Source organism: Triturus cristatus, chromosome 9, assembly GCF_964204655.1.
Source record: "Triturus cristatus chromosome 9, aTriCri1.1, whole genome shotgun sequence".
Taxonomy (NCBI): Eukaryota; Metazoa; Chordata; class Amphibia; order Caudata; family Salamandridae; genus Triturus; species Triturus cristatus.
This window is the reverse complement of record NC_140592.1, coordinates 270,945,903-270,972,477: the sequence shown is the minus strand read 5'-3', so window position 1 is coordinate 270,972,477 and position 26,575 is coordinate 270,945,903. Positions and strand designations below refer to the sequence as shown.

Sequence of the window (26,575 nt, the reverse complement as noted above, 5' to 3'; positions counted from 1 at the left end):
CGCTCCGCCCACGCGGCACTGATTCCCTACCTGTGCGGGCGAAATAATAAGTGGGCGAAGTCGTGACGGAACCACGCCATCATGAGCACAGTTCGCCCGTGACTCGTAGCGGCACCGTGCTCTCCCCGCACCCCCCCAGCGCCGCGGCGGAATTAGCACCGCAGCCAAGGAGTTAATAAATGCCCAGTATACCTGACATTTGTTGATTCAAGATCACCTTTTTACTTGGTGTGTCCAATTAAACTTTGGAGAACTTTCTCATCTGGGAAGTGATCCACTCCTGCTAATACCAATCGCAGGACTTCAGACCACAAACAGGGGAAGGATACTTTTTGGATCTAATGGGAATTGTAGTGCGGCTTTCCTAGTTCCATCAGGAATTCCTCAATGGTGTGTTTAGTCTGTTTATAAACAACATTACTGTCCGTCTGGTGGAGTCCAGCTTTGATACCCCTAAGCTGCTTGGTATTAAGGTACCTATCCTGTTATATGCAGCTGGTGCATTTTTATTGTCTCTAAACCGAAAACTCTGTGCATGTTATGCTAGAGAAATTGTCTATGTATTGGAGGAACAAAGATTTGTCCATCTATGTGAATAAAACCAAGTTTATGATGAGGAAAACAGTGCTATGGTTGAAAGAGCTTGTTTAAAACAAGTGGAAAACAACTCAAAAGGGTAGATTGTTTTGATTAGTTAGGCATGTGCTTTCACAGCAGCCTTACCTGGTGTACGCATGTGGAAAGGTCCATAGTAAAATTTGGCATGTTGTAATGCAGTGTTAAAATTTGCCAGTGGAGTAGGCACCCAACTAATGAACGCAATTTTAAAAGTTTACAAGCAAAAAGCAGTTGCAGCCACATTTTATGTAGCTGGGAGCTGGGGACATCATAAAGATAAGGAACTCGAGGTAATAACTTCCTATGCCATTTGTTAAAACTAGGCCCATGACCCCATTAATCCCTCTATATTTGGAGCTGGGTATAAAACCAAAATCCTACCAAATTGTGTTCTATCCAGCATCTTACTGAATTCGACTAAATAGGCATCAACTTGCTACATCTTCCCTAAAATCAGAACTGGGAATTATCTCTAAAAGGCATGAAATGCATCATGTGGAGGAGGTCATCTAAGTAGATTGCTTAATGAACTGAATCGGAGTCCTATATGGAATGACCCAGGCCAAGTTAATGCTGAGACTATAATGACCGTAAAGTAGGTATATTGGTTAATGAAGTCTTTTGTTGATGCCCAAAAACAGGGTCTTTGACTGAAATGTAATCCAGAGATTTGAGGCCTACCTACGGCAATTCTACCCAGAAATTAAGTGTACTTTACTTCTGGTATAAAGTACCCTCTGCTGTACATTATAAGGATATTGCAATTCAATGAGTAGTTCCATGACCATATAGAGGAACGAGGACGAAGTCTTAGTTCCTTTATAAGGTTATGGAACAATTAGGTGACTTGCAATGTCCTTGTTATGTACGTGTACATGGTTAAAGCATCACCTTTCCAACAAACCAGTTAAATCCATGCTGCGTAGCTCTTTCATATGAAAGAGAGATCATGTTTGCAAGCATGAAGAATAAAAAGAGAATCTCTAGTTAAACATTGAGCACATCAAAAAAGCTGTTGGATATTTGTTGCAAAAAGATATTACAATCAGTTTAATAGTCAGTTTTAGTTTGTTTTTTTAAACGGCACTCTAGCTTGGAATGTGTAGAAAGATTTAACTTTTCTATAACTACCTAAGGAGTGCACAGAATGAACATGTTGCCATAAGTATCTTCTTTCTGCTCGCCACTGTTTAGCTAGAAAACCAGAGCAGACGAAAGAAAAGCAACGTATTGTTTCCGTTCTTTAAACAGCTGCGTCAATTATGCTCTGTGTCCTTATCTGCCTTTTCCCTCGGCTGCTGACTCTGGCAGCAGACATAATGACGACAGCACTCAACTGAAATAAGTTATCACAACTGAGTGACTTTATAATGAATGGGATTCTGCAATTCCTTTATAAAAAACAATTTCTAATTTCTTTATGATTGGCGACTTTGCTCCAGCAAATAATTAGAACAGTAACTTCCAACCTACTTTGGGGATACTATCTCATTGATACAAGATTGTAATTGCCTGCTGCACAGGCAGCGGGAAGCCAACCATTTCTTTAACTGTACCTGGACTGCTTTCCAATTGATCAATATCTAAGGACAGGTCTGTTAGACATATAAAGGTTTTGTAATCCTCTATTGCCCTTAAGCAGCTATCTGGATAACCCGGGAACATCCTTTGTAGTTTACCTGGAGTCATATACTTGCCTGTCTTAATTTCAAGTGAGGATTCTCTGTAAAGCCCTGCTTTATTACTGGATAATGCATCCAGCCATAGTGTTACCCAACTCTTGACTGGTATGATCTTGTATAGCGTAGTTTTTCATTTTGTCATGTTTCTTTATCTCTGTTATTCTGCTTGGTGTGTGAGTAATTTAAACAGCTGTGATACAAACCGTTCGTATCCACATGTGTGGCAATGAACTGGTCAACATTATATTTCTTGCCTCCTAGCTGCCAAACATGACTGTGTATAGTGTCAAGTACCTCATTTGGGAGTACTAGGATATACCCAGATTTTTCAAGCTAAATGTGCACTAACAACATTCAAATGAATTGATCAAGATTCTTTTGTACAGATCGGTCAGGATGCTACCATGGCCAGCTTTCCAGGCTCCAAACGCTTCCCCACATTCACTGGGGCAACTTAAAATGGATTATGTATGGGAATGGCTGGAAATTAGAATATTGTTAACCCTTTCTAAGAGGCAGCTACATCCCACACATCTTGCTATGTACTGGACACTTGTTCATATTACATGCTAATGAATCTGTTCTTAGGTGGCCAGATCATATCTCACAAGGTCCTACCTGCCAGGGTGTAGTTCTTATGCTTCCATTGTCTATTAGACTGCCTTTGTGACCATTCTGCAGCGATCCAAAACTAGCGTGCACTGTAATACTGTTTTATGTGTGTGCATCCTATCCCTCGCCTACGTCTAGGTATGTCTGCAGTACCTTTTTTGATACCTGGCGACTGGGGGGAGGGGGCTTCTTCCCCTGCTACACAAATTCCATAGATGACCTTTCAAGAGGCATAGATGTAGAAGGTTCTTTTCTGATCCTGAAGGCCTGGGACATCTATTTTAGTCTGGGCACTATCAATATTTTTATAGGTTATACCACTCCCATTCATAAGCCATACAAATGTTTGCATCTACACGGATTCATTTAAATTCCTACAGTTAATGGGATCATGTTTGCGGCATGCAGTCCTGACACAGTGGGGTGCTGTATAACCATAGATAATTTGAAGGTCTGTCCATCATTTCAGACATTGCCTTCATCTTTGAGAAAGCCCTCATTTCATTCTTCAGGCCCAGAGACATCAACACTTATTTGCCTGTGTTCACCAGGTAAATCGAGAAAAGTTTCATCTCTCCCCTAGTAACTGAGGAATGTGTAAGACTGACTCAGTTGACTTAGGTAACAGATGGTCATGTACAAACAGAGATTTTATGTTCATGCCCTCCAAAATATGTTTCAATCATCTCCCCGATTGACTCACAGCAGCTGCTCGGGGTTCACGTGCCAACATAAAGATAAGTGCAGACGTTGGACAGCCCTGTACTATGCCTCTGCCTATTTCCAAGTAAACTGAAAAGACACCATTGTAATGATATCCTAGCTTCTGGTTACACGTGTCACCATTTTGACCAACATATCTCCATTAGTGAACTTTACCACTTCCCTGATAAATGACAAGCTCACCCTGTCAAAGGCTTTTTCACTATATAGCATCTACACTGCCAATTGTACTTTTTGATATTTCAGTAAGAGGAGCTGTTTCTTTAATATTTTGAAAAGTCTAGCAGGTCAACACAAACACAGATTGGTCTTCATGAATCATTTTTGGCAGGATCCTAGTTAGTCCAATTAAACGTAAATTGTAGTGTCCATGTTCAAAAACACTACAGGCCTTTAAGAAGGAATATGACAACCTCTGCCAGACTCTGATTGTGTCGGTTTCTGTCTGTTGTCTATCAGTTTTGTCAGAATCAGAACAGGTTGAGCTGCAGATGGTTTGTATAATTCATCTTGACCTGATGATATGTAAGACTTAAGGGACCTCCTCCAGGTATTTCTTAAACCTTTCAATTCAGAAAAACCTGATGGACATTTTCCAAAAAAATAAGAGAACAATTAAAGGCCAGATAAATGGCCAATCACATAAACCACGGAACTCGCATGTTTTTATACCCAAAATGTAATTTCCAAGTCCCAAGGCGGTGGAACAAATGTGGCCTCGTGCACACCATCAAAGAAAGCATAGCCACACTTTTTATGGCCCTCACTGGAGATTAGTGTCCAACTCCACGCCAATCATGATTGAGGAGTCCACTCTGTCCAAGAAGCCTTTCTGATGATGCTGGCTGCTGCGGTGCCTGCTACAGGTCCCAACCAGGCCCTGTGCTTTCTTTTCTATACATAGCTCTGACACAAATACTGCCATACTGGCTTATCTGGAGTTCTTGGTGCTGAAAGACAGCCAAGCTCTGTTCTCAGTGCCATGATGCCTCTGTTCAGGCTGGTTATGGTCTCCTTTGGATCCCTTTTGGGGATCAGTTTGGATTTCACTTTCAGGTCCACCCTTGGTGCCATTTGACCCCTGGGATTCCCCTCAAAGGAAGCATAGAGCTAACTCTTTCTACCGGCATAGCAGAACTTGACAATTTTCTGGAACCACTATGGCATCCATATTCCACAGGAGATAAATCTGTAGGTAGATCAATACCCTCAGAAAGATTGTTATCGAAGGTAAGTAACAATTTCTTCTTTTCAGCACTAGTTAAAAAGTACTCTCTATAGTGTGCGGTTCCTTAACCCCAAATGTTACAAGCATAAAAGCTGTTTGCTTTTGATCAGTTAAAAATGTGATCCATATGGCCATCAAAGTGGAATTTGAAATAATATGGGGTGCAGAGAATGCACTATTCTACATTTGATGAAAAACCACAGTGTACTTGATATCACATGTTCCACAGAACTGATGAGTGAGATGTAGAATATTTATTTTAATATAGCAGTGATATAAACTCGGTGCTAAAAGCTAAGGTCATTGCCATAGGTTTGTTCTTGTGTATTTCAAATTTTCATGTACATCTAATTTTGCTTTGTGAACCCTTCTGGATTCACAGCCTGAGCATGATACTGTCTTCTAGTGGGTTGGTCCAGAATATTTCTCTTTTCCTCCGCTTTACTTTTTGTTTTTGTTGCCAGGGTTGTCGGTCACAATTTGGTGGTATGCTCGTCCCCTTGCGACGTCAGACTAGCGCCCTGGAAGCACCAGTGCATCGTCACAGTCTAATTCTGTTATCCACCGTTGGCCATGGAAGCAGAAGCTGAAGATCAAGGGGCATCAAGGAAAACTCTGGAAAAATCAATGAATCGTCGGGCTGAACTGTGCAAATACAGTCTAAAAATAAGTATAACGAAAATAACCATTGAGAGCAATGGTAAACTCCGAGGATCTCTGAAGAAACTAGGTGTGCCACATGGGTGGTCAGCCACTTAGTCAAAGAATGTGCAGCTGGAGGGCTGGGATCATCAAGGCAAATGGAAAAAAACTTTAGATTCTGTCCCAAGTGCTACCGTAAAGTTACACAAAAAGACAATCACAAGGTCTGCAACCTCTGCTTGCTAAGGGATCCCACACACCTAAGGCTGTCACGTGTGCACCATGTTTCAGCCAAAGACACTTTGAGCGAGAATAAAACCGAGCTGGGCACAGAAGAACAGCTTTCCCTGAAGGACCTTGGTTTGTTGAGTGATGATGATGATGTTGAGGACATGGAGATGGCTCAAATAGAAGTGTCCAACAATGAGGGAAACGTCACCAAGCTGGAAAAAGTACAGACACCAAAGAAGTTGTCAAATTAGGGAGACCAGTAAAGATGTGTTCAGGTAACACCACAAAAACAGTGATCCTAAGCTGAAGCATTCAGACTCTAGCAAAGGGAATTTTAAGCAAAAATGAGCCCCACAGGTCCCGAAACAAGGACCCCATCAGAGGATGTTCCTCTGAAACATCTTCATACAGCCAAGTGATTTAGACCGGGGGGGGGGGGGTGCCCAACTGAGGAACACAGCTGCTGAAGAGAAAAGCGTGCCCGTCCTGGACGTAAAAAAAAAAAAGTACTGAAGAGAAAGAAAGGGGCACCTCGAAGCAGAGATGGCAGTGATACTCCCAAGAAACACTATGATGAATCACTGAAAGAACTTTGAATCCCTTAGAAACCACTCGGGAGTGGGAGGGGCGGGGGCTTAAGCACAGGGAGCAACCACTCAGGAGGTGGCAGGGGTTTGGGGGGCTAGGGGGAGGAACCACACGAGGGGAAGGAGCACGTTGAACTTGAGCCACTGAACATACCTGAATTTCAGCACAAGAGGAGGAGATATAAGAACAAGGGGTGTTTCAAGATCTGTAACAAACCAAGGCAGGATGGTAAAACCTCAACACTGATTCTCCAGAGGATGGCATCTAATTATACCCCCTTGAGGCCATTGCTCCAGATGACTTCGCAATGTACAATGCAGTGATAGAGATGCCAACAAAAAATTATGTGCAATTAGAAGAACAATAATTACAGCCTTGTTTTATGCTGGGAACTATATTACCATCACACAGGAAGAGCCAGTACCTCCCTATGCTACCAAGCATTCTTGATCAAGATAAGGAGGTGCTCAGAAAACCATCAGCATGCAAACCTGTAACTCCATGGGTGAAGAAACAATATAAGCTCTCCTTTAAGGAACCCTTATTTATATTTATAAATGTCAACTCAGTGGCAGACTCAATAATTGTGGTTACCACCAGAAAGAGAGACCGTGTCCCAACGACAGTGAGCACTCCACCTGAAAAGGAAATAAAATGAAATAAAAGGGGATGGAGATTGTATGGTGAACGGTCAAGTAAGAAGATGCCATACACTGGGGGATTGCAAGCTCAAACACACTTGTTACCGCTATGCCCATCAACAGTGGGAAGTAAAGAAGTACTTCCCCAAAAGTACAGTAAAAGGGCAAAGTGTGTTATAGATGAGGAGAAGGTTATATCATAAACCTGCCTCACCTCTGTTTTAGATGCTGAAATAGGGAAAGCAGACAACTGTGTTCTTTACCCTCAGGAGACACGACTGGCTATGGGTCTCAGGCTTCAAGCACTAGGAGCAGGCAAATATTATCAACACTCTTCACAGGAGAAAAACTGTTTAGGTTGGTCAATGAGACACTCCAACAAATTAAGAAGGATAACAAGACTGCAAAGGCCATAGGAACCGTGCAGTTCCATAGGCACGCAAGAAGGGGTTCTGCTCCGATCAGAAGCCAGTCAGGAAGGTTTTCATATCTTAAGCCCCTACAAGCAAAGTATCAGCAAACTGGTGCACAGCAGTTAACAACATCACAGTGCAAGCCCTTACAAGGCATGACCAGCGAAAGGGGCCAGCCTCCAAGAGGGCTGGGCAGTTTGAGCAAATTACTTCTCAGAAAAGGAATTTCAAGTGGATACTGAATATCATCAAGTCTTGTTACTGTATCAAGATGCTAGAACACAACCCACACAAAGGAATAGCTACAATGTTTGCAACATGAGGTATAGGAACTCCTACAAAAACAAGCAATAGAAAAAGTACCAAAGGAAGAGAGCAATCGTGTCCAAACCAGGCAAGACACTTTAACCAATTCTGGGTCTCTCATTCTTAAACAAATATATAAAACACAAAAATTCACGATGACACTATGATGACAGAAGAGGTCATCGTATGTGTGCGTGAAAAGTACTATATGGTCACAGACTACCTCAAGGACATCTACCTACATGTGCCTACGACCAAGTAGAACAAAACATTACTTTGCTTTGTCATGAACCAGGCACACTATCAATTCAAGGTACTTCCTTTTGTTATAAAATCAGTACACAGGGTGTTTACAGAATGTTTGGCTGCGGTAGTTACCTACCTAAGAACACAGGGGATACGTGTGTACCCCTTACCTAGATGACTGGCTAGGAAAAGCAAGCTCAGTCACACAATGCCAAAGGAGCTTAAAGACACTCACTCATACGCTGCAAAAACTGATTTTCTCAATAATTTTGAAAAAAGTCTTACCAGCGAGGGTAAAGTTCTTTTTACAGTTAAGACTCAATTCAAGGGAGCAAAACCTTCCCCACAGCCAAAAGGAACCTGGTATTGACAGAGCAAGCGCCCCTTTACCAGGAAGTGCAGTCTCTGGCAGTGAGGAATGTACAAATCTGAACAGACAACACAGCCACAATGTTTTACCTCAACACGCAAGGAAGGACAAAGTCACATATACCATCAAAACTAGACCAAAACATTTGGGAACGGACCATTCAAAGACTGATAACTTTGATAGTAATATACCTACCAGGTAAGCAAACTGTAGAGGCAGACAGATTAATCTGACAAGCAATTGTCGCTCACTGTTGGAAGGCGTCCACCGGGGAGGCTGCGGAATGCGTTCCTGACCACCCGGAGACCCACCTTCCCAGAGTTAGGCCGAGCAAGAGCGGGGAGGCCCTTCCTGGAAGGGTCTCGTACCTAGGATCGCACACGCTGCGCTTACTCTCTGCTGATAGAGGGACACCACACAGTAGTTCTTCGTATGACAATAGACTTTATCGTTAGTGTAAGGGATCTTTCTGATCCGGAAGGCAGGTGCAGAATTAGTGCCACAAGCGGCGGCGATCTCGTGATGGGGGGTAAAGGGGTAGCGGGTCAGTCTTTGTGTCAGTGTCTCTGCGGAGTATCCGGCGCACAGCTCTCAATCCTCGAGCTGAGGGGATGTTGCTTCTCTCGGCAATCTCTGCCGATTCTCTTGGAGGAGAGGGCCGCGAGTCACTCAGCAGGCACCGGAGGTTCGTAGTTCGGGGAGCCGCGATGGCGTCAGCAGGGCTCAGATGGTTCAGAGTTCGGGGAGCCGCGACCTCGTCAGCAGGGCTCAGGTGGTTCAGAGTTCGGGGAGCCGCGACGGCGTCAGCAGGGCTCAGATGGTTCAGAGTTCGGGTAGCGTTCTTCGGTTCGGGGAGCGATCGAGCCGCGACCAGGTCAGCAGGCTCTCGTCAGTCCAGGTCTTCCCCGCCTCTTCCGCACCCCTTGTTATACTTCCCCTCCTCTTTGAAGTCCGGAGTTCTCGCCGAGAGGGTTCTGGGTGCCTGGGGGCGGTGTGTCGGGGCTTCCTGTCGCTCAGCCCTTTGATCTGTTCAGGTGGGTCCGGGAGGGACTCCAGACGCCCAGCAGGCGAGGCGGCCGCTCACCGGGGGCCTGGTGGTCGATCGAAACCTCCCTCGGGGAAGAGACCAGAGGTGTGACAGGGTCGGCGCCTCTCGGTCTGGTTTGGGGGGTTTCACTCTCCCTCGGCCGGGCATGCGTGTTGGGGGTCTGGCCGGCCATCGGGATGTTGGGCCATGGTGGCCGGAAGTCTGTGACAGCGAGGATCGGTGCGGTTGCAGGGTGGCTTGCTGGTCGGGAGGGCCCACGCCACAAGGCCGGTCTCACACATGCCCCCCCTAGCTGAAAGGCGGGGAGAACTACCCATCCACTTGGGGGTTCTCCTCGCTGAAGCGGAAGAATCGGGACAGGCCGTCCGCGTTGGCGTGGTCCGTCCCGGGGCAATGTTCCACAGTGAAATCCATCCCCTGGATGGAGATGGACCAGCGTAGCAGCTTGGGGTTTTCCCCTCGCATCTGCATCAACCACCGCAAGGGTCGGTGATCTGTTTGCACTCGGAAGTGTGTTCCGAACAGGTAGGGCCGTAGCTTTTTGAGGGCCCAGACTACCGCGAAGGTCTCTCTTTCAATTGTGCTCCACCGCTGTTCTCGGGGCAGCAGCCTTCGGCTGATGAAGGCTATGGGCTGATCTATGCCTGTGTCGTTGAACTGTGAGAGGACTGCTCCGATGCCGTGTTCCGAGGCGTCCGTCTGGACCAGTCGGCGTAGTCGGGGGCTTTAAACACCGGAGCAGTACATATAGCGGCTTTTAGGGCGTCGAACGCTTTCTGGCATGGGGGAGTCCATTGTACTTTCTTGGGGTGTTTTTTGGAGGTTAGCTCTGTGAGGGGGCCTGCGATGCTGCCAGTTCTTAATAAACCTCCGGTAGTAACCGGTGAGGCCCAGGAAGGCCCGGACTTCCGTTTGGGTCGTGGGGGGTTCCCAGGACAAGAGGGCGTCGATCTTTGGCTGGAGGGGGGCGACCTGTCCGCTTCCCACCTGGTGTCCCAGATAGGTTATGGAGCCTTGCCCAATTTGACATTTGCTGGCTTTGATGGTGAGGCCGGCCTGGCGCAGAGCCAGCAGGACTTGTCGGAGGAGCTGGAGGTGCTCGGTCCATTGGGAGCTGAATACCGCTATATGGTCTAGGTACGCTGCGCTGAACCCCTCTAGTCCGGACAGGACCCTGTTCACCAGCCGCTGGAAGGTGGCCGGGGCATTCTTCATTCCAAACGGCATCACCCTAAAGCGGTAGTGCCCATCCGGGGTGGAGAAGGCGGAGCGCTCCTTGGCTCTCTTGGTGAGGGCAATCTGCCAGTATCCACAAGTTAGGTCGAAGGTGCTGAGGTAGCGAGCGGCCCCGAGGCGGTCAATGAGCTTGTCTGCGCGGGGGATAGGGTGAGCGTCCGCTCGGGTGACCGCATTGAGTCCTGGGTAGTCCACGCAAAACCTCAGCTCGGGGGCGACACCAGGGGCAGCCGCTTTCAGAACCAGGACTACCGGGCTGGCCCAGGGGCTGTCGGAGGGTTCAATCACCCCGAGGGCCATCATCTTCGCTACCTCGGTCTGGATGCAGGTTCGGACCTGATCAGGGACCCGGTAGGCCCGGTGTCTCACTGGCGGGCTGTCGCCGATGTTCACGTCGTGGACACACCAGTCGGTGACCCCAGGGGTTAGGGAGAAGAGGTCCGCGAACTGCCTTAGTAGCTGGCGGCAGTCGTCGGACTGCTGGGCTGTGAGGGCGGTTGACAGTCTCATCCCCTCCACGGAACCATCGGTCTCTTCGCCCCCAGGGGGTCTGGAAGGGGCTCGGTGTCTTCTTCGGCCCCATCGTCGGTGGCCAGGAGTAAACTCAACTCCGTCCTCACAAAGTGGGGTTTGAGGCGGTTCACGTGGAGAACCCGGAGGGGGTTCCGCGGGGACTGCACATCGACGAGATAGGTGACTTGGCTCTTCCGCTCGACCACCTTGAAGGGTCCAGTCCATTTATCTTGGAGGGCGCAGGGTTTCACCGGGGCCATGACCCAGACTTGTTGGCCCGGCTGAAACTCGACCAGCGTAGCATTCTGGTCATACCAACGCTTCATCTCTTCCTGGCTAGCCTCGAGGTTCGCCTCTGCGAGTTCTCGGAATTTCCGGGTCTGGTTGCGGAGCGCCAAGATGTATCGGAACACATCCGGAGGGGTCCCCCGGAGAGTCGTTTCCCAACCCTCCTTGACCAGGCTCAGGGGTCCCCGGACGGGGTGTCCGTATAGCAGTTCGAATGGGCTGAACCCCAGGGATTTTTGTGGAACCTCCCGGTAGGCGAACAGGAGGCAGGGGAGGAGGACGTCCCATCTCCGGCCTAGAGGTTCTTCGAGGCCCATGATCATTCCTTTCAGTGTCCTGTTAAAGCGCGCGACTAGGCCATTCCCTTGGGGGTGGTACGGGGTGGTGAACTTGTACGATACTCCGCACTGCTGCCATAGGGACCTCATGTATTTGGAGATAAAGTTCGTGCCCCGATCACTCACGACTTCGCGGGGGAACCCCACGCGGGAGAAGATCCCCATCAAGGCCCGGCCTACCACGGGGGCCGTCACGGCGCGGAGGGGGATGGCTTCGGGGTAGCGGGTGGCATGGTCCACCAGGACGAGGATGAACCGGTGGCCCTGGGCGGTCTTGGGGTCCAGCGGTCCCACGATGTCGATTCCTACCCGCTCAAAAGGGGTACTGACTACGGGGAAGGGTTGTAGCGGAGCCTTGCGCTTCCCCCCACTCTTTCCGCTGGCCTGGCACGTGAGGCAGGACTTGCAGTGGGCCTCCACATTCGCTCGCATCTTGGGCCAATAGAAGTGGGTGACGAGTTGCTGGTAGGTCTTATCTTGGCCTAAGTGTCCGGCCAGGGGTACATCATGGGCCAGGCCCAGGAGGAGACTTCGGAAGCGCAGGGGTACCACCAGTACTCGGGCCGATCCCAACTCGGCCGACTTCTGTTCGCTGTACAGGAGGCCGTTTTCCCAGTATACCCAGTGGGTGCCGGTCCGGTCGCCTGCTGCTTGGGCCTCGGCCTGCTGTCGGGGTCCAATGAGAGACGGGCAGGTGGATTGTTCTTGGCAGAATTCTTCTCGGGAGGGGCCTCCTTCGCAGTGCCACTGGGCCATTTCCGGCAGGTCCCCGAGCTCGGTCAGGGGTTCGGGGTCGGGAGGCACGGACCCCTCGTCTGGAACGGTCGCTTCGTCCGGAAGGGGGTCGTTGGGCTCGGGTGGCGCATCCTGGACCTCGGGGATGGTGGCGGTGTTCAGCGGCATGGCCTCCCCTCCCTCGGAGGAAGGTACTCAGAGTCATCGAGCGCGTGGTGGCGCATACCCATTCGGGTAGGCCCATCATCTCGAGATGGGCTCTTCGTTCCACTTGTCCCCACGGGGAATTCTCAAGGTCATTGCCCAGGAGGCAGTCTATAGGCTGGGAGGTTCGGACTGCCACCTTCAACTTGCCGGTGACTCCCCCCCCATTCGAAGGGAACTAGGGCCATCCGGCAGAGGCTCTCGGAATTGTCTGATGATATGACGGGACAAAAGGCGCCGGGCAGGATCTGATCTTCGGAGACCAGGTGACAGTGGACCGCCGTGACACTCGCCCCCGTGTCCCGGAAGCCCTCGACGCCGTGACCGTTGACCGTCACCTGCTGTCGGTACTTCTTCGTGTTGGCGGGCAGGGACGTTCCGGGGACCATCTCTCGGTCCCCTAGGGAGACCAAGGCCATGGCGGCTGGTTCCCATTCTTCGGAGTCTTCCATCTCTTCCCCCAGGGCTACGGAGGCCATTTGTCGAGCCGGCGGGGTTGTCATGGCGGGTCGTTGGTACATGGGACATTGAGGGTCGCTGGCATAGTGTCCGGTCTGTTGGCAGCGGAAACAGGTGATCCTCACTCGGGGCCCCGGCCTCCCCGGTGGCCCGGTGATGGCCGGAGGTGGAGCTGGAAAGGGCGGAGGTTGTCCTCTAGGGGGGCTGAGCGGGGATCCCCCCGGGAGTTCTCTTGGCCGGCCTTGATTCCCTCCGCCCCTCTGGCAGGGGGGTCCCTGACTGTGGCGACCGTAGTCTCCCACGGGACCCCGGGAGGCCCGGGTGTTTACCCACCGGTCAGCCTCGACGGCCAGTTTTCGAGGGTCTGTGAGTTTGCTGTCCAGGAGGTGCTGGCGCAACTCTACAAAGCAATTAGCGGACAAGTGTTCCCATGCGATTAGGTCGAACAGCTCCTCAAAGGTGGAGACCTTGCTGCCCTTGATCCACCCGTCCAAGGCCCGGCTGTAAAAGTTCACGTACTCCACCCAGGTGGTACCGGGTATCTTCTTGCAGTCTCTAAATCGTTGCCGGTACATTTCAGGGGTGAGCCCATATCTGGCTACTAGGGCCTCTTTCATGTGACTGTAGGAGTTCATCACCGTGGAGGGCAGGTCCAGCAGGGTATCTCTCCCCTCGCTCAGGAACCGGCCCCACAGCCCAGCCCCCCTGTCTTTCTGCGGGACTCGGTGGGAGGTCATGGCGACTTCGTAGGCCTTGAACCATTGCTGGATGTCGTCGTTCTTATAGTATTCCTTCACCACATCCTTGGGGATGTGGACCTTTGGTTCCACGGTGGAGGAGAGGGGTTGGGTTTCCGAGGGTCTGGCCTCCGCATTCTTAGCCTTGAGCTCGATCTCTTTCAGGCTACGTTCGTGCTCCAGTTGGAGTTTTCTTTCTTCGTGTTCTCTTTGTCGTTTCTTTTCCTCGAGTTCTCCTTGTAGGCGTAACTGTTCTACCGCCAGTTTCTTTTCGGCCAGTTTTAGCTCTCCCTCGATTTTTAATTTTGCTAGTTCTAGTTCGTGGTTGCGACCTCTTTCTCGGTCCGCTAGTTCCTCTGGGGATAGGCCCCCCTCGGGGGCGCCGTTCCTCCCCGGGGTGCTTCGTGGTTCGTTAGGAGGCTCTCCTTCTGTTTGTGTCCGGGGAGCTCCCGCCTCGACCCAGGTTTTTAATGCTCCCTGGAAGTCCTCTTTCGTGCTTAGTCCGGTGGTAGCGATTCCAAGGTCTTTGCAAAATTGTTTCAGTTCTCGGTGCGTATAAGATTCCAACTGGTCCTCTCGGAATGTCGTGCTCGTGTTGGTACCTGCGGCACCTAGGGAGGTTTCTCCTTCCATTTCTTCTTGGTAGTGCGTCAGCCGTTTACTGCACGATCTCTAGGTGTTGGCTCGGATCCAGTCGCCTGGCACCAAATGTTGGAAGGCGTCCACCGGGGAGGCTGCGGAATGCGTTCCTGACCACCCGGAGACCCACCTTCCCAGAGTTAGGCCGAGCAAGAGCGGGGAGGCCCTTCCTGGAAGGGTCTCGTACCTAGGATCGCACACGCTGCGCTTACTCTCTGCTGATAGAGGGACACCACACAGTAGTTCTTCGTAAGACTATAGACTTTATCGTTAGTGTAAGGGATCTTTCTGATCCGGAAGGCAGGTGCAGAATTAGTGCCACAAGCGGCGGCGATCTCGTGATGGGGGGTAAAGGGGTAGCGGGTCAGTCTTTGTGTCAGTGTCTCTGCGGAGTATCCGGCGCACAGCTCTCAATCCTCGAGCTGAGAGGATGTTGCTTCTCTCGGCAATCTCTGCCGATTCTCTTGGAGCAGAGGGCCGCGAGTCACTCAGCAGGCACCGGAGGTTCGTAGTTCGGGGAGCCACGACGGCGTCAGCAGGGCTCAGATGGTTCAGAGTTCGGGGAGCCGCGACAGCGTCCGCAGGGCTCAGATGGTTCAGAGTTCGGGGAGCTGCGACGGCGTCAGCAGGGCTCATATGGTTCAGAGTTCGGGTAGTGTTCTTCGGTTCGGGGAGCGATCGAGCCGCGACCAGGTCAGCAGGCTCTCGTCAGTCCAGGTCTTCCCCGCCTCCCGTCCCTTCCGCACCCCTTGTTATACTTCCCCTCCTCTTTGAAGTCTGGAGTCCTCGCCGAGAGGGGTCTGGGTGCCTGGGGGCGGTGTGTCGGGGCTTCCTGTCGCTCGGCCCTTTGATCTGTTCAGGTTGGTCCGGGAGGGACTCCAGACGCCCAGCAGGCGAGGCGGCCGCTCACCGGGGGCCTGGTGGTCGATCGAAACCTCCCTCGGGGAAGAGACCAGAGGTGTGACAGGGTCGGCGCCTCTCGGTCTGGTTTGGGGGGCATGCGTGTTGGGGGTCTGGCCGGCCATCGGGATGTTGGGCCATGGTGGCCGGAAGTCTGTGACAGCGAGGATCGGTGCAGTTGCAGGGTGGCTTGCTGGTCGGGAGGGCCCACGCCACGAGGCCGGTCTCACACTCACAAATGGGAGATAAAACAACAAGTGTTAGGAAAGGTTTTCCAACAGTGGGGAGCACCATAATTAGACCTGTTTGCAACACCAGAGAAAACAAAATACCAAACATTCGTGTCTAGGCAGCCACACCACCTCTCCCGAGGAATGCCCTGTTGATAGACTATTTAGGGAAGTTTGTCTTTGTTTTTCCCCCCTATGCCACTGATATCACCAATAATAACAAAGTGTAAACTGTCCCCATGACACTAATCTGACCACAGTAGCATATATGAGGGGATACCTGACTGGCGTTTCAGAACACCAGTCATCAAAAGATTGCTAAAAGGAGAGAATAGCTCCACTCAGATCTGCACCAACACCCATGTAGAATCTTAGGGCTTATTTACAATCTTGGCGGATGTGATACTCTGGCACAAACATGACCGATATCCCGTCCGCCATATTACAAGTTCCATAGGATCGTAATCAGGCCCTTAGTCTGGTGCTTGTGTAGTTACTGAAGGGACCATATGAGCCACTAAATAAAGCATACTAAATGTACCCAACACTAAAAACAGCATTCCTAATAGCAGCTACATCACTATGCAGGGTAAGCGAGCTAAAAGCGCTAACCACATTGGAGCACTACTTACAAATGCACAAAGATAGAGTGGTCATGCAAACTAACCCACAGTTTCTGCCAAAGATTATATCACAATTTCAAGTCAAACATTGTGTGGACAATCAGATTAAGAAGAAGCAAAAGTGGGTCAGAGAGTATTGAAGCATCTGTTTGCAAGCACAAGCTCATTTTAACCCAATCTCAAAGAGAAAGGTAGCACTACAACATCCGTGCACAGCATATGAACCCAGAAAAGATTCATGTTGACCTTTAGTTGTAGCATTGCAGCTTGAAGAATTTCCTGGAATCAATGCAACCTTGCCACCTCCCCATACACGAGGTGCCTTAAAACAGACTATGAAGGGCTAAGGTCTACATATGCAACAAAACAGGAACCAAGGAAACATGATCACGAGGTTGCCAAGAGGAAGAAGAATCTGAAGAATGGGGACCACACGTAGAGGATTCCCAGGGCTCACTTCTGACATCACAAGGGGACGGACAGAACACCAAATGGCAACCAATGATACCAACAACACAAAAAATGAGAAACAGGACAAAAAGAAATATTACAGATCCAACCACTAGATGGTGGAATAATGCATAGCATGTGAATCCAGAAAATTCTTAATGCTTCAAAACTACACCTGCAGATACGTATCCATTCATTCCTCTGCTGGCAATTAGTGGTTAGATGTAGAAAAACAAGCATCAACTATTGTCCACACCTCGGTTGTCCTGTTCCTCTGTACTTGCATTCATCCATCCTAGGGCGGAAGAGGTGATTTAAAGAAGTTGTGCAATTTCAGATGTGTTCATTTTTAAGCTTCCAATCATTTGCCACTGTAGTGACCCCGACAATATATACCTAGTGACTCTGATGACATTTTGCAACTCATTACATAAATATGTGCATAATCAAAACCGCTGGAGTATTAAATTTAAAAGGTACACTGTTTAGGTTCAGTTAATTCTCAAATTGTAAATGGGATTTTTTTTTCTAATTGGCCATAAGCTATTTCTAAGAAAATATAAAATAATTTAAAACAGAAAAGACTTGATATAGTGTCAGTCATTACAATTTATTACTGTTGATTTTTTTCCCCCTCAGGACAATAACTCTGCATCAGCACTGTCGTGCCTAGTAGCACATACATCAGCTGCCCAACACCATGTTTCCTCTTCCATCTCTTTACTATTCCATCCTAAAGTAATTGCTGTGTTGATTCCAGGGCTCCCCAATTGTCCACATAGTATCAAAAGATTAGATTAAAAAGTGGAAAATTAGACATTCATTCTTAACATGTTATGTCAATTAGGTACTGCCACTTATATATCATTAATGTCATTTTCCAGACATTTCAGTCATCCAAAATGCTTAGAAACCTAGACTGCCATGACTAAAATATGCCAGAATGATGGGGGTAATTGAACCACGTTCCATTGTTGATAGTTCAGATTCATCGCTAAGAGAAGTCTATATAAAATATTTTTTAGTTTGTTCACTGCACCGGGATAAACTTTAATTATTTTATATGTTTTAGTGGGGGTACACCTGTAGGAGGTGATAATTTCCCTGCTCCAGCTCTGACAGGAGTTTTACCCAGCTGTGTTACAAAGAATGCCATTATCTTATGGCACAAACTAGATCTAACATGTTTTCAGGCGGTGTGTTGGGTTAAAGAGCGAATGGTTATTGTTGGTCGTGAACTGTGCTCGATTAAAAAATGACATCCCTATGCATCGTTTGGTTTCTTAATCAGATGTTCCATTCAACATCTTCACCACAAAAGTAATTTCCACACCATCTTGATAATCACAAACATACCGTTCATTGTCGCTAACCAACCCCGAAGTGCTCTGAAGTGGAGGATTACAATCCTCCCCCCAAACTCTGCGACCTTGAATCGGCTCACAAACCCCTAGCATTCCCATTCCGAAGTATCACAAACACCAATAACATGTCAAACAAGAACAGCCCGCAATTCATACAACTGCGGGCCCTTAGCTCAGCCACGGAAAAGGTGTCTGAGTTTTGTGAGGAATAAAATGACTGTAAAGATGAGCTTATCTTCAATTTTCGGGTTGGTGATGGTCAGTGAAGATAACTATAGACAACCTGTGACAGAAGGGAGAATGCTCCAGCAGCTCCACACTCGGGTGAACAGCCTCAATTGTTGAGGAGCAGGCCGCAATGAAACCTTTAGGAACAAATTGTGTATGAGCCCAGAGGACAGCGGTATGTACTTGGACCACTCAACATCTTCGGCCTCTTGTAAGGGCTTCTATTCGCATTCCAGCCCCCCTGGTATGTGACTTCAACACAGGTAGGATGTCAGTACGGCAAACCAACAGAGGAAGCTGCCAGCACTCCGCTTTACAGAGTCTAGAAGCACTACCGCAATCCAGGTCTGTTAGAATATTCTGCGTTTTCCCCGGGTTGGAGTGGAACCTACATCTTCTCTGTCTGCAGTCAGCCAGCTCCAATATCCATTTGAAAATCCAGCCAAACAGGTTGTGGCACAATCCCTCCTCGCATGAGCTTTTAGGGATGACACACTTTGGTTACTTCCCTGAATAAACTGTGTTGAAAAATGCCTACATACAATTGTCCATGCACAATTTCCAAGCATCTTCTTTGGCAGGAGATGTTGTATATTCCCCATAATATGCAAGTTGCTCAAATATTGTTTGATATATTACATACGAGTTTTGACTCAGACACTCCCTTCCCGCTTTCCCACTCAGAATCTCGTAGATTGAACACTGACCAGGCTGTCGCTGGCTAAATACCTTAGCCCTTGACAACTGTTTTTTTGTGTGTTTTTTAATACACGGTTTCAGTGTTAGAAGTGGTCATCTACCGTCTGAAAAAATGTGTTTATTGTCCTAAATCTAGGAAATTATTGTTTTTCGAATGGTAATAGAATAAAGTTATCACATTTTGGTCAAAATCATCATTGGAAATGAAGTTCTTAATAATTAAAACCATAATCTGATATCCAAAAAGATAGGAAATATAATAGTCCTTTTAATCATCTCGGCATCGAGAAAAGTAAAGCTTTTTGTAAATATATGCTCTTACTTCATAGATAACAGACGGACTTTTAGGTTAAAAATGTAAGCAGAATCACTAAGATTTTGGCATATGATAAATAATTGAAGCCTACAATTTAACAGTAAGCTGCAAGAACAACGTTGCCATTGTGTGTTGCAATGAGTGCCTTTTGCTACGTGAGAAATAATCATAAGTTTAGGTTTTCTAGTCATTTCAGTCCTAGTGTTCCTTCAGAAAAGATTTTATAAATGGGATCTTCTGGCTAGACAGCCAAGGAATACTAAAATAAAGTTTGCTTTAATGGCTGTCTGCAATGACTAAATGTTTCTAATTTAAATGAAATAATGTCAAATTAACAGTATTTGCATATTGGACTGGACTGAATGTTAGCATTCCGTAGATCGACTATCTGAGCTCCATTTCAGTCTGACTTCATATGGAAGACTAGAAGCAATTTTATGAGCTGCATCTAATAATATTTTTGTGTCATTTCTAGGCAATGGGAAGAACCGGAGACAGAGCATGCTGTTTTAAGACCTGATTAACCTCTGACTGGATTCTAGAAATTTGGATGTGAATCGAAGATGGGCTTGGGATGCAGGACTACTGTCGGAGATCCCGGACTCTCAGCTGTTTCCACAGCAAAGGTGGCAAAGCAACTTGAGCGAGATCGTTGGACCTGCTCCATGCAACACCTTAGGTTGGCCACATGCAGTGACCCTTGACACTGGAGTGTTTTTGTCATCCAGGCACTGCCAACCAACATTATGACTAACATGAGACAAAAGTCATCGTGCCTCAGAAACTTGCTCTCCTTTTCTTGTGTTTTCTAAATGAAAACCAGGTGGGTCCAGTGTACTTTGCACAGTCCTCTTGATAATGTCCTACTGCATGGGCAGAGATGCAATATGTACAGGAGAAATGCTATACACTTTGGAGTGCAAATCACGAAGGTCGAAAGTGAGCAAATCCTGATACAATGCAAAACAAGGAAGATATATTGTGGTCTGGACCCAACAAAGAACTTTGCTGGAGGTGGAAAAGTATTACCAGGCCAGATAAGGCAACAGAAAATCCTGTAGGGCACGCTTTTTCTAGATTTCGTTTTATACCCAAATGAAGCCATTGTTTGAATACAGTATACGCCGTACACATTAGCAGTGTCTTCTTATGGTTCTTGGGAAACAAGCCAGGAGTGCCTCCTGTGACGGAGTCTGTCTTCAAAATGTCCTCACTATGTTTGATGCATTCAGTGTTGTTGCAAGGTATTCGCCAGTAATCTGGTGACCACAGTAGGTACTGTAGTCACTCGATGCAGCATCTTCCATTCCAGCCACGTGTCTATTAAATTTTTATGCCTTTTTTTGCCCACTGCTTTCAGACTTTCATGGTTTACGTATTTGCCTCATATGTTTCATTTAGGCCATAACAGAATTTTAATCTGCCTGTACAAGGAGACAAAATTCATGTTAATCTGTCTTCCAAGAAAAGAAATCTAGGATACAGTCAACAGAAATGGTTTCAAGTACATAAATTGTACATGTGGTGGCATGGGAAGCAAAGATATGTATTCCATCTTGTGGGCTCTGTGAAAGAGCTAACCTTAAGCCCATTAACGCAGCTGTACAATGGTGGCCCTAACTTGAATACAAGATTGTGCCTAGAACTCCTCCAAAAACTAGAACATAGCCTTAGTCATGACACACACATCCAGCCATTCATTTCATTTCGTAACAAGCACACAATTGGATCAGTCACGCAGCAGTATGTACTACTTTATGACGACTCTGAGAGTGCAATTGTAGTTAAAATTTCACTGTAAACATTTTGTAACATTTTAGTAATTTGCAATTGTGTCAAAAGTGCAGAAAAGATTTTGTAATGGGCTCAGAGACAACTTGGCACAGAGGGCGTTATATGTACACCCAATGACCAAATGATCAGATGAACATTTCCAGTAAGACAAGTCTTTCTAAGTCCAAAGGTGACCAAGTACCCAAAGGGACCAGCTGGTTCGGTGTTTCCCTTACAAAAAACACATCTGATGGCTATAATTTGTTTGAAGTGCTGGTAAATTGGTGTGAAGCAAAACAACCACAATATTCCTTGAGAAAGCGTGTACCTTTCAGTTTTTAGCAGGTTAACTAATTAGGGGTATTTAATGTCCAACATGATGTGAGATGCAACTGTGTATTCAGAATGGCTAACAAACCTGAACAAAACAAGCCTATTTACATTGAGATGCTTTTTAGGATGTCGGGTTTAATTATGAATACTGTTCGTTCAGAGATTCACATAAAAAGTGTAATTGTCAACATCCCAGGTTAACATTCCTTTCAATTTTTCCCTCTAATCTGCGTAATGTTAAGGACTAGCGTATAATGTGACTCATCACAATATTTACTTGATGTTTGGGTGATTGTGTCTCTGGATATAACTGACTGACCGGTATTTTGTCATGAATAAATAAAAAATTAGTGAGGGTCTTGGGAATGTAGACGGCGCTGCAAATAAGAGTAGCAAGAACGAGGGTGGTGTTATACAATTTGCATTACTTTCAGAACTAAAATATTTAAAAGATATGCAGCTATCAAAGTGCTGGATGAATATATTTTCTGACCCATGATTTATTATGAAATGCATTTCAATTCCTTTTATTAGATGCCTGCCTGTAGTTATTGAGTCCCTTATGAGTCCCTCATATGGAATGCTGAATCAATTAGAATTATTATTAAAATTGTATAAGACTAGAGTTGTTTGCCTGAATCCTAAATGTATTTGCACAGACGAGCAGATATGAAGCAGACGGGGAAAATGGCAGTATTTGTTTGCCTCTGCTGGGTGTGAGATAAGGGAGGCATATACTAATAGCATCATTGCTCACAAGCTATCTGGTATTAACAGTTAATTGTTCTTTTTGCCTTTTTATGCCTTCCCCTTGGCTTGGCAGATAATTGTGAGAGAGAGCACGATTCTAGCTATAACGCCAATGCAGCATCTTCAAGAAAACAATGACTATGCCAATTCAGCCTTACTGTGAAATGTAAAAAGAAAAACAAGTGGCTCTTCTGGTTCCGACTAGAGAAGGGAGTGGTGATAGACACGAAATCATGGAAGGACAGATCCACTAGTGTTCTGTACCCTGTAGGATTGGAAAGGGAATTTAACCAGTGGTTATGTACGGGAGCTGTCAAAATAACATTACCGACCAGGAAGGATAGTCCCTGGAGCTCTCATTGGCCCCTGCTTTGTGAATAAATGTAACAGATCTATGACCTTTTACAATCCTATACTAGCTGGTTTTGTATCGTCCAGTTAACACTGACAGCAAGGCTATATGTTTTTCCGTCAAGGTGCTGTTAGTGTTCCATGTTTTTCACTTTCATTTTTAATATTATGATTAATGGACTGGATTTTACATTCTGTTGGCTGCACATCCCTTCTCTGTTTGCTCTATTATTATTTTTTTTCACTATAACTGCTGTATAAGAAAGACAGGATGCCTTTCATTTGGAAACGAGATCAAATTCCAAACTGTATAGGACTCGTTCTTAGATGAGGCACTCTCTGAAATTATAATTTTGCTCGTTCACAGGTACAAACACTACCTTGGGGGACTTCTTGTAAAACTTGATTGAGGTAAAGTTCAGCTGTTTCACACAAGAGAACAGGATAGAGTACTAAATTTCACAACACTAACCAACACAAAAGTTGTATAGTTTTATATAATTTGAAATTGCTTGTATGGGCATTTACAGACGTCGAGGTGAAATTAGACTGAGTAGCATAACCCTTTTACAAGCTTAAATATTTAAACTTGTTTTATTTGTATTATTTTGTACAATACAATGATGAAGGTAAACCTTGGTCTCTCGAGTGATTATTTATTGGTCTCAGGAAATGGAGATGCATGGATTGCATGTAAAATAGTTCTTATTTCAAATGAGAAATCAGTTCTATTTAAATAAGATGGAAACTGCAGCGTTCTACTGAGTGCATAACGCAAAGGGTGATTTGATGTGAGGTTGCAATCCCCTGTTAAAAGCAAATACCAATCAAATGTGTGAACAGGTGAGTAGGAAAAAAAATGAGATTTCAGGATTTCCACAATGATTTTTTTTGCGTTGTATCAGCTCTTATGACTTTTTAGGTCTCGGCTAGCGAAGGCTGCGCTTGCGCAGTCTCGCTCGCGAGATTTAATGACTTGGAGAAGAGGGGCTTGAACCCGCCCCTCTTCTCCCCTGTTCTCCATTGGCTGGCCTCTTGAATGCTGGCCAGCCATTGGAGAAGAGGTCAGTCATTCCGATTAGGCCCCGTCCTTTTCGGATCGGGGGGCGTGTTTTTTGCAAGAAGTCTCATTCTCTCCTCCAGCCAATGGCTGGAGGAGAGAAAAGACACACGCCCCCGAATCCGAAAATGCCGCTGCCTTTCTCCGAGGCATTTCTGCTCTGCCTCGGAGAAAGGCAGTGGTGTCTTCCGGTGCCCTCGGCTTGTTAGGTGAAAAGCGGGGTCTAGCGACAGCAATCGGTTCTTTTTTCAGTGAACAGCGACTGGCGAATGCTGTGCGATTCTGCATGCCCTCGGCTTGTTAGGTGAAAAGCGGGGTCTAGCGACAGCAATCTGTTCTTTTTCAGTGAACAGCGACTGGCGAATGCTGTGCGATTCTGCAGTCGCTTTAGGAGGGATCGTGCATTCAGGCACTGGGCGAGTCACAGAGGGGTGGACACAGCAGGCACTTATGTTAAGGAGCAGCCTTGAGCTAAATAGTGATCGCATTCAAACCATGTTGGGAGAAAACTAGACATTTTACACGAGAATTGAGGTTTCGAGCAAGTGACACATGCCAACGGAACATGCCAAGAGCTGTGTCAATACTCTTAAAATGAGTATGTCACCCTGAAGCTCGAAGCAAGTGCGACCGCCTGCCTGCCTGCCTGACAGACTGCGGAACCATCTGGCACCAGTGACTCTTAAGTGGCCTACCCTTCACTCCTTCAGTTTCAATCTCATGCGTAGGCGCAGCAACTACAGCACGTGAAGAGCAGAACTCCCGTCCTCATGCACGCACACCTACACTACCGCACAGGACACACAGCTCGCACGTTTTCACCACAGCATCCCGAAGGGATTCGGAGTCAGGCAAAGGAAGCTGTAAACAAGCCACGACAACGCAATGCGAAAACAAGGCCGGCTACAGAGTACATTACCACAGCAGCATTTCTGTAGGGTGATCTTGAAGCTAGGAATCTCTCCTTGCCTTTCCGCGTTTAACAGGTCTCAAGAAATAGAATCTGTCAAGCCACGGTGCGAGTGGATATAAATTATGAGAAGTCACATCGCAGTGAAAATGTATAACGATATCGACCCCCTTCTACGTCGGAGTGAAACAGGGCACAGACACGAACTGCCAAACCCTCCTGACAGTGCTTCAAACAGGCAAGCACTGTTGGGCACTGAGGACCCGCTCTTCTTTTAAAGAGCTTTCTGCTATCCATAAACGAGCACCGGCGTTAGTATTCTATTCGCACGTTAATAGTCCCATTTAAAACAGTGCACCAGGATGCGCAACCCAGGCAAGTAACAGAATGATGTATTATTGAAACTGAGTAATTTTTGCACAAGAATACAATAGAATAAGTAACTACGGTATCTCTTAGATTTATAAACGAGTTGTTCTAGCTGTTAAATGTATAGGAAACTTTTCGGCAGGTGTTGAATTTCGCTAGATGAGTGGTGAGCCAGGGAGCCCGAATCGTCAAGTATGGAGTGGCTTCTGTTGGTGTACCGGCTCACGAGTTGCTGGGAGACGAAGAATATTCACTTCCGGAACAGTAGGCGTGCTTTTCCGGAGTTACAGAAGTAGTGGGCGGTTTCTTCCGGGCTGGGTTGGTCATCTTTACAGGGGCGGGTCATTCTTCAACCAATTGCACGATTTTTAGGAAAGTACAGTCACCATGAACCTCCCACTACCGTCTCGTAGTCTGTCAATTGGTATAAAACTACTTTTTCTATCACTCCTTCTCGCCTGCACATATTAAAGGTGGTTGGAATCAAAAGAGAAGTGAAGGCAACAGGATTTGTATTAACCTTTCTCTGGAGGTGGAAGGTAAGGTTCTGAAATGGACTTGCCTCATTCTGGAGTATTATGTATGGATATCTCGGTCTTTCTTTTGTAGCTGGAGTATGTATGGAGAGCTCTGTCTCTCTTGTGTAGCACACCCTTCGTTGGGACTCTCATTCACCAATGTGTAGTACCTCCTTAACAGTGCCCGTCCTTAGTACGTCCTTTCCAGCACCTTTCCTTGTGAGTACCACTACCGTCTCCCTCAATCCATCCCCACCTTCAGCTCTCCAGCGCCTACTTTCAACACCTGTGATTCTGGGTGCTGAATCACTTAATATCCCTGTGCCTACTAAAAAAACAAGCATTTACAATGCAACGGTCTCGGCATTGTTAAAGTTAGGGCTATTGGCATTGCTCATAACAATGCCGTTTCTTTAAATGTTTTAAAAACAAAAACATAAATAAAAATAATGTCATGAGCAATGGCAATAGCTCTAACTTTACCAATGCCGAGACCATTGCATTGTAAATGCTTGTTTTTGTTTGTAATTCACGTAATTTTTTTTTTTTTATTTATTTTTTTTTTTTTGAAACCGTTTATTGCAATCTCAAATATATACAGGTATGGGCCTACAACCTTCCGGCCGGCCGCTAAAGTGACGATAACAAATGAGAAACATACAATGAGGCACTTAGCTTTGCATAGACACTAAGGCAGGAGGTATCAACAACGCAGGCCATATGGCTCAGAGCCCTCAATACGGTTTCATTTTCTACAACACAACAACATAAGTAAACACACACCCGCAAGGCAACCCACGATCGAGAGTGACAGCACGTGCTCCTCAAATGGGGGACCCCAAACCATCCACTGAAAACCCCCAAGAGGGGAAGGGAAACAAGTCCAGGACTGGGGGAACACTATGCTTGGAGCTAGGGAAGGGAGAAAACTAAGGGGATGGAGCTGGTGAGGCGGGAGGCAACAACGGCGGCTCGCAGATATCCCCGCGGAAGGCGTTCCAGGGGCCCCATATCTTCACCCATGCACCAGGCTTACCCCGCGCCACATACACCACCTTTTCTCGGAACATGCACCAATCCATGTGTTCTTTCCAGGCCGATACCGCCGGGGACCTCTGGGATCCCCACAGCTGTGCAACGTCCCGCTTAGCCACCATATAGCCCAGAGTCACCCATCGCGTCTGCGGAACTGAGTAATCGGTCG

The 26,575-nt window shown here is 47.1% G+C and overlaps 1 protein-coding gene across 3 annotated transcripts in view; it reads left to right on the top strand.

Annotated features, from left to right (window-relative positions):
• Positions 1–23,148, top strand: part of LOC146797742 (cyclin-dependent kinase 17-like) — a 655,932-nt gene extending 632,784 nt beyond the window's left edge. For all 3 annotated transcript variants that reach the window (XM_085624901.1, XM_085624900.1, XM_085624902.1), the window contains one exon: positions 19,783–23,148. In XM_085624901.1, the coding sequence (XP_085481027.1) occupies positions 19,783–19,820 (38 nt within the window). In that variant the 3' untranslated portion in view covers positions 19,821–23,148. The remainder of the gene's footprint in view (positions 1–19,782) is intronic.
• Positions 23,149–26,575: the final 3,427 nt, after the last annotated feature.